The sequence below is a fragment of the Centruroides sculpturatus genome, unplaced genomic scaffold, assembly GCF_000671375.1.
Source record: "Centruroides sculpturatus isolate CEXI.00-Female unplaced genomic scaffold, Cexi_2.0 scaffold182, whole genome shotgun sequence".
In the NCBI taxonomy this organism is placed as follows: domain Eukaryota; kingdom Metazoa; phylum Arthropoda; class Arachnida; order Scorpiones; family Buthidae; genus Centruroides; species Centruroides sculpturatus.
In genome coordinates, this window is record NW_019384651.1 from 632,504 (window position 1) to 646,239 (window position 13,736).

General features: G+C 33.4%; 1 protein-coding gene across 1 annotated transcript; it reads right to left on the reverse strand.

The window, feature by feature from the left end:
* Positions 1 to 2,416: 2,416 nt before the first annotated feature.
* On the reverse strand, positions 2,417 to 11,309 carry LOC111626313 (patched domain-containing protein 3-like). The gene is made up of 5 exons (XM_023369635.1): positions 11,298 to 11,309; positions 9,361 to 10,381; positions 8,971 to 9,288; positions 4,432 to 5,180; positions 2,417 to 2,539 (listed from the first exon to the last, which is right to left on the reverse strand). The coding sequence occupies exons 1-5, from the start codon at positions 11,307 to 11,309 to the stop codon at positions 2,417 to 2,419; spliced, it is 2,223 nt and encodes a 740-aa protein (XP_023225403.1).
* Between the last annotated feature and the right edge of the window lie 2,427 nt (positions 11,310 to 13,736).

Here is a 13,736-nt window from a genome sequence, read left to right on the forward strand (position 1 = left end):
TTAATAGTTACTTTATGTTGCTGATTAATATGAAATGAAATTTTTTATTATTTTGATCTTAGCCTAGCTATTAAATTCAAAGTAATAAATCTATATATAAATAGGTCTGTTGATGTATATTTCTATAATATTTTAGAATCTGTCAAATTTTTCGCTGCAGTAGTGTATTGAAAAAAACAATTTGAGTATCATTTCCNCAGAAAAGGCTAACAGAACTCTTATCGAGTGTACTACAGCGTTACTGATAGAAGCAGAACTGCCAAAAAACTTCTGGGCTGAGGCAATGAACTGCTTCACTTATGTACGTAACCGGACACCCACCCAGAATGACATGAAAAGGACCCCCGAGGAATTGTTCTCCGGAAGAAAACCCACTATACGACATCTAAAAGTATTCGGCTGTAAGGCATATTATTGGATCCCCAAAATGAGGCGAAATAAACTTGACTCGAAGGCGGAACTAGGAATCTTTGTGGAATACTCATCCTGTAGAAAAGCGTACCGAATATTCGACCCTACCACTATGACTGTAATCGAGTCACGTGATGTAAAATTCCTAGAAAACCAAAGGGGCAAAGACTTCCAAAATCAAGCAAATCCAACGCAGGACTATACCCTAGTCGATATAGAGAGAGAGTACACTGATTCCACTCCCACAGCTCAGGATATAGAGGATACAGAAGTCACAAATTCCGATAACGAAATCGAGACAGACTACGACCTAAATGAACCTACAGAGGAAAATCTCTCTCCAATAGAAGAAAAAAGACCCAGACTACCTCTAAATTTCTATTACGAACCACCTCTATATGGCTTCAATGTCGAAGAAGACGTACCGGAAGTACACAAACGATCCAACATATCGACCGTACAACAGAGTCCTGATATCAGAGAGCAAACTCATAATCCCAAACAGCTATGAGGAAGCGTTGAACCTACTGGACAAGGACAAATGGATTGAAGCCATGCAAAAGGAGATGCAATCGTTAAAGGCTCATAATGTATGGGAAACTGTAACCCTTCCAGAGGGAATAAAACCCATAAAATGCAAGTGGGTATACAACCTTAAACACGACCCCGTGACCTCATGCACAAAATACAAGGCCAGACTGGTAGTCACAGGTTGCTCCCAAAAATACGGGATAGACTTCCACAAAACTGTCATAAAAGCCGACAGCCCAAGAGGACTTTTAATATACGCTGCTATACACAACTATGACGTCAACCACCTAGACATAGAAACGGCATATCTGTACGGAAGGCTAAACGAAACAATATATATGGAACAACCCAAGGGATACGTAGAAAATACGAAAAACCAAAGGCAAGTATGCAAGTTGAATCAAGCTATATATGGATTAAAGCAGAGTGGCCGAATCTGGTATCAAACACTTAACAAATACCTAATAGAGATCGGCACAAAGAACTTCCAATCTGACAAGTGTGTGTACATCTATAAACGAGGAACTAGAAAAGTTATCTTAGGAATCCACGTAGATGATATAATAACTATATCTACTGACAGGAAGATCTTAGAGGAGCTACTAAAAAAACTTCGAAGAAAATTCAAGGTCAGACACGAAGAATATTTTAGGCATGGAAATAATAAAAGGAAAGGCAGAGATATTGATCAAACAACGAAATTACGTTAAATACATATTAGAGAAGTACTATACACAATGCAAGACTGTAAGCCGAGAAGTACCCCGCTTGATCCCGACGTTAAACTAGAAAAATATAACGACTCAAAACCGTGCGATCAGAAGTTATATCAGGAAATGCTAGGCTCGTTGATGTTCCTGGCAACGCGCACAAGACCCGATATAGCGTGTGCAGTAACCCTGCTCTCCAAATATACCAAAGAACCCTAGAATTATTCACCTGACTGCATTAAAGGGCATACTCTGATATCTGAAGGGAACACAATCGACAGGACTGCGCTACACACCAGACAGACTAGATGTCAGGGGCCTTTCTGACGCCAGCTGGAGAACCCGTCCAGAAAAAAGTATAACAGGATACGTTCACTCAATAGGAAAGAACATATTAAGTTGGACCTCGAAGCAACAACCCATCACCCCTCTCTCAACTTGCGACGCAGAACTATTCGCCCTAGGAAGCTGTGCTAAAAAAGGGATTTGGATAAAATTCTTTCTAGAAGAACTGTTTGGAAAACTCGAAAAACAATCCAACTTCTATACGACAACCAATCTGCGATTTCCATAGCGAAATCAGGCTACACGAGTAACAACTCGAATCATTTAATCAGACTGGCATCATATCTAAGTCAACAGATGGAAGAAGGAACATTTCAACTTAAATATATAAAAACCGAAGAAAACGTAGCCGACGCCTTTACAAAACCGTTAATGTGGAAAATGTGTAGACAAGGTAACTCAATAATTTGATTAGTTAGTTAATTGTTTAGCAGGGTCTCTCTCTTTTTTGCTTCTTTTTCTTGCATTTCTATCACCATTTTTCCCCTTTTATAAATTATTCTTTCTTTTCCTTTCTTCGTTTTTCTTTCTACATTATCTCTCTATATATATGTATAAACACATATGTATGCATCTATATATATACATATATAATCGAAATGGATTGATAATAATTGTAATAAGCGCAGAGCCCAAACGGTTAGGAGTTAAAAAGTGAAATTTGGTACACAGTTAGGGTACATCATAGGAATACACATTAACAAATAATTTTTGTACATTTTCGTAAGAAATCTTGTACACCTTGTTTTCTTTTTTCTTAATGTTAGCTTTGTCATTCCTTAAAATTGTATATAGGTTCGGAGTTCTTTTCAGAACCATTCTTGACTCTTTGCGGTCTGCAATCTCTTTCGTAATGCCTTTCGTATTCCTATTGTATATAAACTTTGTGACTTTGCTGGGATCATGTTTTAAAGCCGTTGCTGTACTCATCTCGTATCTTCTAATCATTCCTGTTATTGTGCCTTTTTTGTATCCTAGGGCTTCGGCTACTTGTACAGTACAATTCTGTTATACAGTACAATTATACAGTACAATGTCGTTGACGAACAATAAGAAAAATCTTTAATTATCAAATATAACTAATTATTTTGCTCTTTGTTAACTCAGTAGAGAATTAACTGACGTCAACACTACAATAGAATTGCCTGCAATTAAGTAATTTTTTCACATGGACTGTAAAAGACTTTAATTTACCAATCAGTTGAACACTTTATAATATACAGGTTGGTTGCGTGATGTAGCATGAAATGAATAAATGAATAAGAAATATAATCGGATAGACCGTTTCGTATAAAATGAGGTTAGTTATTGGTTTGCTTATTCAGGTATTTTAAAGCCGGTTTATAGGCAACGTGCCCATTAGTACTAAAAAATCGAATGTTGAAAAATATTTTCTCATAATGTTAATGTGTTTATATCTACTAGTTGATGAGATTTAAATAATCTTTTTCCATAATTTCACTTTTAATGTGATCACTTTACGTCATGATTTACTAGAATAATAAGGTAAATAATGACATGATGTTAATGTTCAATACGTTCTTATTGGACAAAAAAACGATACTTGTTCAATGTAATAAAATCAATAAATTAAAGTCACGGATTATAAAATTTCTTCAGTAACTTTATTTACAATTCTCTTTTCATTGTGTAACACGTAGATGAGTCCTTGTTTCTTTATTATGCAACACCTGAGCAATTGGCCAAGATATCATTGCAGATTTTCCAAAGGTTAAGTTCTTTATTTCAGCAATTTAATCACATTATATTTTTATCGGAAACAAATTCTTAAATCTTTAGTTAAAGGTTGCTGTTATCAATATAATTCCGGGTAATGGTGAGTTTCTGCACTGTAAAACAGATTTAATTTATAAACCGTTTTACATTAATTAATTACCTCGTTGCTCCTTCAAAATCCATGGCTATGAGCAATTCTTTGTCATTTCTTTCTGTACTTTACTTTCTCGATCCAGTCAATATCTGATTTGCTGCTGTTAAAAAGCATATATACAAAATACTCAAGCAAGCAAAATATCGAAAATAATTTTAAAACATCTGGAATATTTTAAATCATCAAAGCAAATTCAAGAAATACTTTTTTTCCTTAATATTTTCTATTTACAATAATTGAGTAAATCAGGAAATTACATGTACTCTACATTAAAATTCGTGTTTTTCATTACAATACATTTATCAATTGTAACATCTACATGCAAGAACAAAGCACGGATGTTCTGCTTTCATAACATGCTCTTGTGCATGGCGAAATTGTCGAGATTATTATGGGAATAACAAATAACGCATGAAACATTGTTTGCAGTACAATTATGAAAACGATTTTAACGAAAGTGGTGCATACAAATATATTGTGAAATGCGATAGTTAATAATACTAATCCAGTAGAAATTGCCCCTTGAATTAACGGAAAACCTACGTGACATAAACTATCCTTTAACTTTCCTTTAGTCGTTGCTTGTGATGAAGTAATGAAACAATAGCATATGTGAGTGGGATAATTGACGCAAAACCCGATGCAGAGAATCAGGCACATCAAAGACACGATGTCCAGATTAATTGCCCATATAGACATGAATCCGATCGTCTGCACGGTGATGGACCCGACACAGATAGCAACAATAAGAGCGCAATGCAAACTGGGAATTAACGAAACAAAAATGACAAAAATTAACAAAGAAGTAATCCAGAACAATTGAAACGTTATCTGTCTGATAACGATTCCTTGCTCGGTAACAGGTGTTATCAATGTATGGATTACAACGGAAAATGGCGCTTCTTCGGCTATTTTCGATAAATCGTTCGCTATTTTGAATTCGGTTACTCTATTCGAAACATTTTTCGCTGAGAATAAGAAACGACTGGCCACAATATCAGTGTAATTGTCATTATAAATGATGTCGTTTTTAAATTGCTTGGCTCCTATGAATTTCAAGAAGACGTTTCTGAGAGCATCCATAAAATCCTGCTTTTGAGACAGATCGTAACCCCTCAAGGAGTATTTCGATATGGGATGAGTTTGAAATTCCTTATAATATTTTAACCAAGAAAATTCGTATTCTTGTCCGGCTATATTTTCAATAGTATGAAATTTCTGCATAAAATTTTCAACTGACTCTTGAACTCGTGGATTAGAATAATCTAAAGTTTCGTTAATTACGACGTGCACTATAAAAGGGTATTCTGTAAAATATTTATAGAAAACATAAAATCCCTGTGTAATTTCAGAGGTTTCTGAATTGAATTTGTAAACATTCAGCCCTTCCTGTAAGGACATAACACCCCATATACTAATTGACAATAATATAAAATACAATAAAATAATAAGAACCCGTGGTACAGGATGAAAAATAAAAGCCGAAAATGTATATCTGAAGAACTTCATAAAACAGTTTTCATTTTCTTCCGGGTATAAGTCAATTTGTCCAATAGTTTCTGTAAAAGTAAATGATTTTATAGATGAATTAAGGGCATTTGTACATTTGTAGGATATTTGACAATAATAAAGAATTCTTATGATACGTAATATTATTTAAACTATAATAAGAAAAAATAATAATTTTATGAACAAATTAACACTAAGATAACTTATGTACTTATATAAATCACTTACTATATAATAAGATAATATAGTAAATATTTAAAATGAAAACCATATAAAGAGTGTGGTTATTTTAGTCTGCTATTGTCACGTTTATCTACTTGACCATTGAATACGCGATAATAGCCTGCTATTGTCGCATATTCAATGGTCAAGTAGACAGAAATCGAAAATATATTTTAAATTTACCAAATGTCAAAATATTTTCTAAGAAACTGTACCATTCACAGCCGAATATCAAACAGTGATCTGCCAACGAATGAAATTTCGGAAAAAACATACCAAATATTTAAACACTTTGTATGACTTAAAGGACCAGATTACCTATGTTAGGGGCTAGCAGGAGATATAGAGTCGGGTATATTCGTATACCACTTAATCGGCTGTCTAGTCGAGAAAACTAGCCCTCTGCGTCAAAGGATGGCTTCTTAAGATTTTAATGAGAAACGGGATTCCGCAAGGCTCCCCTGTGAGTTGTTTTTCCTGACACCAGCCTAGTTATAGCTTTAGGCATGCTAATATTCGTTCGCGAGGAATTTCGAGTAGGAGGGTCGCGAGTAAGTGGAAAGGCTGTTTGCTCGGATTCGAGTCAAGAATGAGACCATGTTAGAACAATAACAGGAACTGAATACAAAAATTAAGAGATCTCTAATATCTTATAACTATTCTAATCACGAGAAAGAGAGCTTACATGTACATTAAACTATACTACCTCTAATTATGTAATATTCGTAGTTGTGGTCTTCTATGAGGATGATGTAGACAAATGAATCAATCTTCTGTGGGCTCATTATACATTATGGTTTATATCTTCTATATGGCGCCTTCAAATACTGTGAGGACTGCCTAGTTATTACGGCAATTTCTGTCTTCTAAGAATTGCGCTTATGTGAATCAATTTCTTTGAGCGGAAGTTCCCATCCCAGGGAGTATGGCACACAAATTCATAATAATAGGATACTGGACGATATGCTGTGCACGGAGTTTGGGGCGTAACTTGTATTTATAATATTTTTCTCTTCTAATAAAAATTAAGAATTAAGATCATCTGACTGGGTATCATGATGAGTCTTTTGGGTTTAGTCTGCTCTTTAGCCATGGGAGATTGTTCTCTCTCAGGAACTGACTGTCAACAGAGGAAACATTTGTTCCTTGTTCTCTTTGATGTGTAACTTTGATAAAAATTTAGAATTATTATATTTAATTTTAAAAGATTTTCTATTGATTTTCTAAAATATTTTATCTAAAAAAATTCAGAATCTCACATCTATATATATGACCTTTATATTTGTACAAAAAAATTACGTTATTTCAATACAAAAATTTTGTCGCGAACAAAGATAGATACATAACCAGCACGACTACCAGGTAAAGTATGATGTACTGTACGGGGAGCAAAACACTACTACAGTCCATGCAACCGGATGCTGTCTCAAAAATAGTGTAATGGAGCATCTATTTCGCGCTATATCATTCTCGCAGTAACTCAGTGGGTATAATAAATTATTTTAAAATTATACTTTGTTTTTGTAAGAATTATATTTAGTTAATTATTTTGACAATTTTTTTTTCCAAAAGATAAGGCTACGTGTAAACTAGCAAATCAAATGGAGACAGAAATCTAATAGATATTAATAAATAATTATTTAAGTTAGCGGTAAACTGCCGAGTTTCGTAGAAATGGGAGAACGGCCTAGCAATGTATAGCGAACAAACACATGTGTATATACATAGATACAGTAGAAAATGAGCCCAGCGTAGTTCGGGCAGACGATTTAAATGGTGTGGTAAATATTCCATGTTTGAAAATTAAGTTATTATCAAAAACAAATAGTCGCATCTAAAATAGTATAGTACAGTAGATCCCCTATAACGCTTAGATACGTTCCACGTTATTCGAATTTTACGTTGTAGGAATCATTAAATACATGAGCCAATCGCAGCCCGACGCGTGTGAAGCTTACGGACTAAAACTGTTTGAAAGGTTTTCTTCTATAAAATTAACCGATTCTAGACTAATTCCACTCAACATTTCCAAAATACGTATAATTTTTTGGGAATAATCCGTATAAACTACGCTATAAACAAAAAATTGTAGGATTACTTACCGAGTGTGTACCGTTCGACTACGCCGTTGCTCAAGCTTGTTTTCGTCGCGGAACAGCGCACGAAACGGCGGCCGCGATTTCTGATAACGAATTTTTCGCAGAAAAATAACTTGACCTTTGGAGACATCATTAATATAAATAATTTTTATCGCCGTTGAATAAGAAATGTTTCTTTCACAAGAAATGTATAAAATTACAGTACTGTATTAGACTTACGGTACCTAATTTACATACTGACAGACGATAGTTAGCGTAAAAATCTCCGTAGCGTGGCGCCACGCTAGACGGCGGAAATTATATATTTAATTAAAGTAAAGTTACAATAAGTTAATATATAATTATATATACAGTACCTAATTTATATATAATTAATATATAATTATATGTACAGTACCTAATTTATATATAATTTATATATAATACTGTACAGAGGATAGCAAACTCAATTTAGCCTCCTAAACTCTCTGTAGCGTGGCGCTCGGCGCGGAAAGTAGTTCGGCTGCTCGTCCACTATTGGTCCAGATTCGACCAATCTTGTCGCCGACTCCTTGTCGCGACAGGAGTCGGCGACAACGTTTTACGAGTCACTTTATACGAATACTGCTACAATTTTTTCGCTACGTTATAGGAATTTCCGTTATAGGAACCCACGTTATAGGGGGGGTCGACTGTATAAACTTGTTTTCAGATTAAGGGTTACCTTTCTCTTTTCTTTGCAGTAGAGAATTTCGAAAAATGTCTTTTCAGTGTGCATTTTTATGATGTACCCTAACTGTGTACCAAATTTAACCTCTTTCAGTTCAGCGGTTAGGTCTGGGCGATAAAAAATAAACCACTCAGTCAGTGATGACATGTAATTTTATATATATATCTAGATAACAGCGCCGGTTAAGTAAATATATTATAATGTGTATGTAATGTAATGTGTAAATGTATTATAAAATTAAATTGTTTTTTGTTTGTTGTCATGCATACTCAAAAATATAACTTTGAAACTCAAATTAGTTTCACTTCTTACATTTCCACATTAAAAATATATATATAACATAAATTATAAAACTATTTCTATAATTTTTCATCAGCAAAAAGTCTCATTGAATAAAGACATATTAACAGCCGATCAATAATATTTCAAGTAAAATGCCCTTCAATAAAAATAGAATTGTGTAGCACACTTCAGTTTAACTATAAACTATTATCAGAACAAATATAAAAACAATTGCAAGTTAAATTATTTTAAAATTTTTACCAAAAGCTGGTTTAAACGTAAAAGGATGAAGATCCTTCTCTTCCCTGTATCCACTCGATGCCAAACATTCGCCGAAAAATAATAACTGAAAGAAATAACTGAAGAAGATGCATGTTGCAGCATACAAACAGAATATTCTTACACCCGGGAATGGTGACGTCATGCCGATGCAATAGGAAAAGAAATTCGTTAGAGACGTTATGGTGATGGACACGGCTGCGTTGCGATACGTCTGTTCCATTCGGTTTTCTACTCTGTCATTACAATCTGTTACCTTCCAACAAGCCAATACGACAAACGAGTCGTCCACTTCAGTAGCTTTAATATATGAAAACAATATATAAATTAGTAAAGCAAAATATATTAGTATTTGCAAATATTTTATCTTACCAAGAATAATGAAAGGTAAGCCGACATTCCACTGAAGGTTTTCTACTCCACAAGCGGATAATAATCCAAAAGCGGTGGCCACAGCCAGACCTGCGGATACAACACTACATACGCCTAACCAGGGTTTTGACTTCACCCAATTGTTAGACATGTTCGTCAACATGGAGAAAATGGCCACTACGACCACCGCCACGCTTATCAACGACACTAATTTCTGTGAAATACGTTTTACTTGAGAAGCGGTAGAAGAGAATGGTTCTGGAAATGTTTTAATATGCTCGAAGCTGTAATCCTTCAACTTCTTGTAAACTGAATTTGTCCATTCTTCATTCCACTTTTTCTTATTTGCATTCGATTCGTCTAGTACATATAATAAACGAACGGCTTTTGCTTGTTTTACATATCCTTTATCGTCTGTCGTCACACCCCCTAAATTCACACAGAAAATTTTGTACGCGTATGTAACAGGATCCATATTAATGGGATACTTCATTTTTAGTATTTCATTAACAGCATTTTCGGACTTGTTTAGCATATCAATAAGAGTATTTTCTAAACACTTGCCTTCTACAGTCTGGCACACGTCCGAATAAACAATATTCTTTCCATCTACATAAGCTGCAGTGTTTTTTACAATCTTATCTACAGTTCGTATTTCCTCTAAGAATTCTTTGCGTAAAATGTTGCCTTTTCTGTCATTTACTATGTAGATTATGGGGAAAAGTGGGCGCTTAGTAATTCTTAAAAAATCGAAATTATTCGATTTGATAGGGAATGTCTTATCTATAAATTGTTTGGCATCAAAAACTTTACCTCTATCCGCACTTAAGAGAAAATCGATGTCGTCATTGGTTTGAATTGTGATTAGCCCGATTGATAATAAACCGGAGACAATGACAGGAACAATGACAAAATAAAGGGGATATCGGCTGATTATTACCCCAAGTCGACCAATTATACTAGATACGGTGTTTGTTAGAAACAAACATTTCGCTTTCTTCGAAGTGTCATTTCTTTTTACCTAAAACAATTCAGTATAAATTATTTTAGCATACGCATTTTAGATATTCAGTACAGTAGATCCCCCTATAAGACGGTAGATACGTTCCGTTCTTTATGAATCAATTTTGTAGGAATCATCGTTTATGGGCTACGGCTGTTTGAAAGGTTTTCTTTCATAAAATTAATCGATTCTAGACTAATTCGACTCAACATTTCCAAAATACGTATATTTTTTTAAAAATAATCCGTATAAACTATGCTATAAACAAAAAATTGTAGGATTACTTACCGAGTGTGTACCCTTTGACTACGCTCGTTGCTAAAGCTTGGTTTCGTCGCGGAACAGCGCATCAAATTGCGGCCGCGATTTCTGATATTATTTTTCTGCGAAAACTTCGTTGACCTTTGGAGACATCATTAATATAAATAATTTTTATGGCCGTTAAATAAGAAATGTTTCTTTCACAAGAAATGTATAAAATTACAGTACTAAACAGACGATAGGTCGCCTAACTCGCCGTAGCGTGACGCTAGACGGCGAAAAATATATATTTAATTATAATAAAGTTACAATAAATTAAGTTAATATATAATTATATATACAGTACCTAATTTATATATAATTAATATATAATTATATGTACAGTACCTAATTTATATATAATTTATATAATACTGTCCAGACGATAGAAATCTCTCCGTAGCGTGGCGCTACGGACGGCGGGTAAGTAGTTCGGCTGCCCGATGACGTTTTACGTATTATAGGAGTTATTTTTACCGTTGTTTACGGATAATGCCACAATTTTTATAGGAATCATAACTATAGGAAACGGTTTTATAGGGGGATCTACTGTACTGCCACAATTTTTATAGGAATCATAACTATAGGAAACGGTTTTATAGGGGGATCTACTGTATAGTGGAGATATTATTACCTGTTTATTCATTGTTATCTTGAATTAAGAAAATCCTGAATTATATATGACGATTGATTGTATCAGATTAAATGAACTTCCTTTCACCTTCAGAAATATTTTATTAAAGTATTAAAAGTTCGGAGTAGAAAATCGGTGCTGTTGTGAACTGTAATTGTTCGGTGTGACGTCATATCGTCTCTCTGTTGTACGTCTCATTGGTTGATTTCTTTTGAAACTAGCCAATTGAAGCTAGGGTTTGTTAAATAATTTTTGTTATTTTATCTGTCAAAAACGTTTTCATTGGGCATTGCACATTTATATTAAAATAAAATTTACTAAAATATTATCTGGTAGAAGGCTATGTTTTCACCGTATGACGTAGAAACGTAGGAATTTGTAACTAAGAAACTGCTAAGAACCGTATATGGGCCGTAAGTTGCCACGAGATTCTGTACCCTAATACTTTGGCCATTGGTTCGCGCCTTTCCAGGATAGTCTCTTTAAAGCAATTTTCCGGATTTTATCCATGTCTATAATACCCGAATATGGGCTATTTACCCTTAATAGACCCATGGCCGTGCCGTGCTATGATGCAGAGATGCGGTCGCATCAGGCTGAACAGCCCTGATAATAAATATTAATAAACAAATTGGTTGTCATTTTTACTGTCCGGAGTAAAATATAAGTATACATAGAACACAAATAATGAGAAACAATGCTCAGTGGGAACACCAAATAAAGCTTGCACATCTTCAAAATGGGCTCTGTGCTTCATTTACTGCATACCTTACGATATTTTATAATTTATTTTGTTTGTTTATACAATTTTATAATTTTTTGCATTTAATTTAGGGATTCGGCAACGCTACACGTGTACGATATGCAAAGGGAACGATCTCTGGAAACATATGTAGTTGTTATCTACAACAATAGTTATTTTATTCGTACAGTAATTACATTTTATATTTACAATTTATTCATTAAACCAGTTTGAAACGTTTAGAAAACACATATCGATGTAATAACACCTTGATATAAATTATTATAAATTTTGTCTGTGAATAAATTGCTGAATACGAATATTAATCAAGTATTATACGGAAATAAATGTATTGAATTATTCTTGTGCATTGAAGTAAATATTATGTTTAACATAAAACACAAATTCCTATAATATCATTTTTAATTAAACAGAATTATCAGTGTGTATTAATCATGAGAATAATACCTTTAAATATTTCCAAATAAATTAAATTTCTCAATGGAAATTTTATGCATATATTTTGGCAAAACGACAAAATCGACAGCAAAAATCATTTTGAAATTCACGGAAAACTTTTAAGTATTATCAGCCGTTTTCTTGGATTTTAACTAATAACGTTGTTCCTCGAATTCTACCACGCTATCTGCAACCTTCACATTATTAATGGTCTTTCGAGTTAAAAATAAAATTTATAGCTATAAGGTATATATGCCAAGAGCCACATTTCCAAGGTTAAAGTGAGTTTTATAACGCTTACATTGAATAATAGTTTTATGAATTTTTACCCTTCTCGAGGTTTGACACGTGATAACCTACTATAAGCTCTTTCTTCAACCTCTACTCACCAAAACTGAACACCATTGATTTCCTCCACAGAAACAAGAAAATTCTATTTAAAAACCTTAATTATTCTTATATTATTAAATGTAACATTGTTACCATCGACAATAGACAAATAGCTGCGTAAAACTATACTCATTAAACAATAAATTGTTAAATGATATCAAGTAGCCTTTGCTACGTAAACAGATGAACAATAAACGAAAGCACAGTACACGTAAGTTAGTAAAAACGCCAACGGGTGAGTGGAAATACTTGCTTCATCATGGAAGTCTATTAATATCTATCGGTCACGAAATTAAAGACTTATAACGCAGAAAGAATATTTAAATTTAAACAATATCAACTTATATAAACTTAGGTAAATTACTTAATTATTCCACAGAATTATATATACGTAATAAAAGACTATAAATGCGAACAATTGTAATATTAAAAAGAAAATAATAATAAAAAAACGCAATATTTTACGTACCTATGCCAATTTTACAAGCTAAATTTCTATTGTTTACTTAAAGACATATGTTGATTGATATAATATAATATAATATAAAAGTTTGAATAATAAAATATAACAAATGGCGCCTGCAAATGTTTCAAAGGAAGATAATCAACTCGTTGCTAGATTTTTATATTTAAATATTTAAAAATAATCAAGCGCAAAAGTGTTATTTTCTATTAAAAACTAACGAGAGAAAAATTTTGTCATTTCCTTGTTTTAAATTGACTTTTAGTAGACACAGAACTTAATTTTAATTAATCATATTTTATCACGCAAAACTTGTTTTGAAATGGAAATATCTCTTCTGCGTTTTTGTCATAATTTGATGTATCAAGGTTTGCATCTGATCACA

Coding starts and splice junctions, on each gene's coding strand:
- LOC111626313 (XM_023369635.1), bottom strand. Junction 9,289..9,360: donor CTTACCTTTCATTATTCTTG/GTAAGATAAAAT, acceptor CATATATTAAAG/CTACTGAAGTGGACGACTCG. Junction 5,181..8,970: donor TACGTTTAAACCAGCTTTTG/GTAAAAATTTTA, acceptor ACCCTTTTATAG/TGCACGTCGTAATTAACGAA.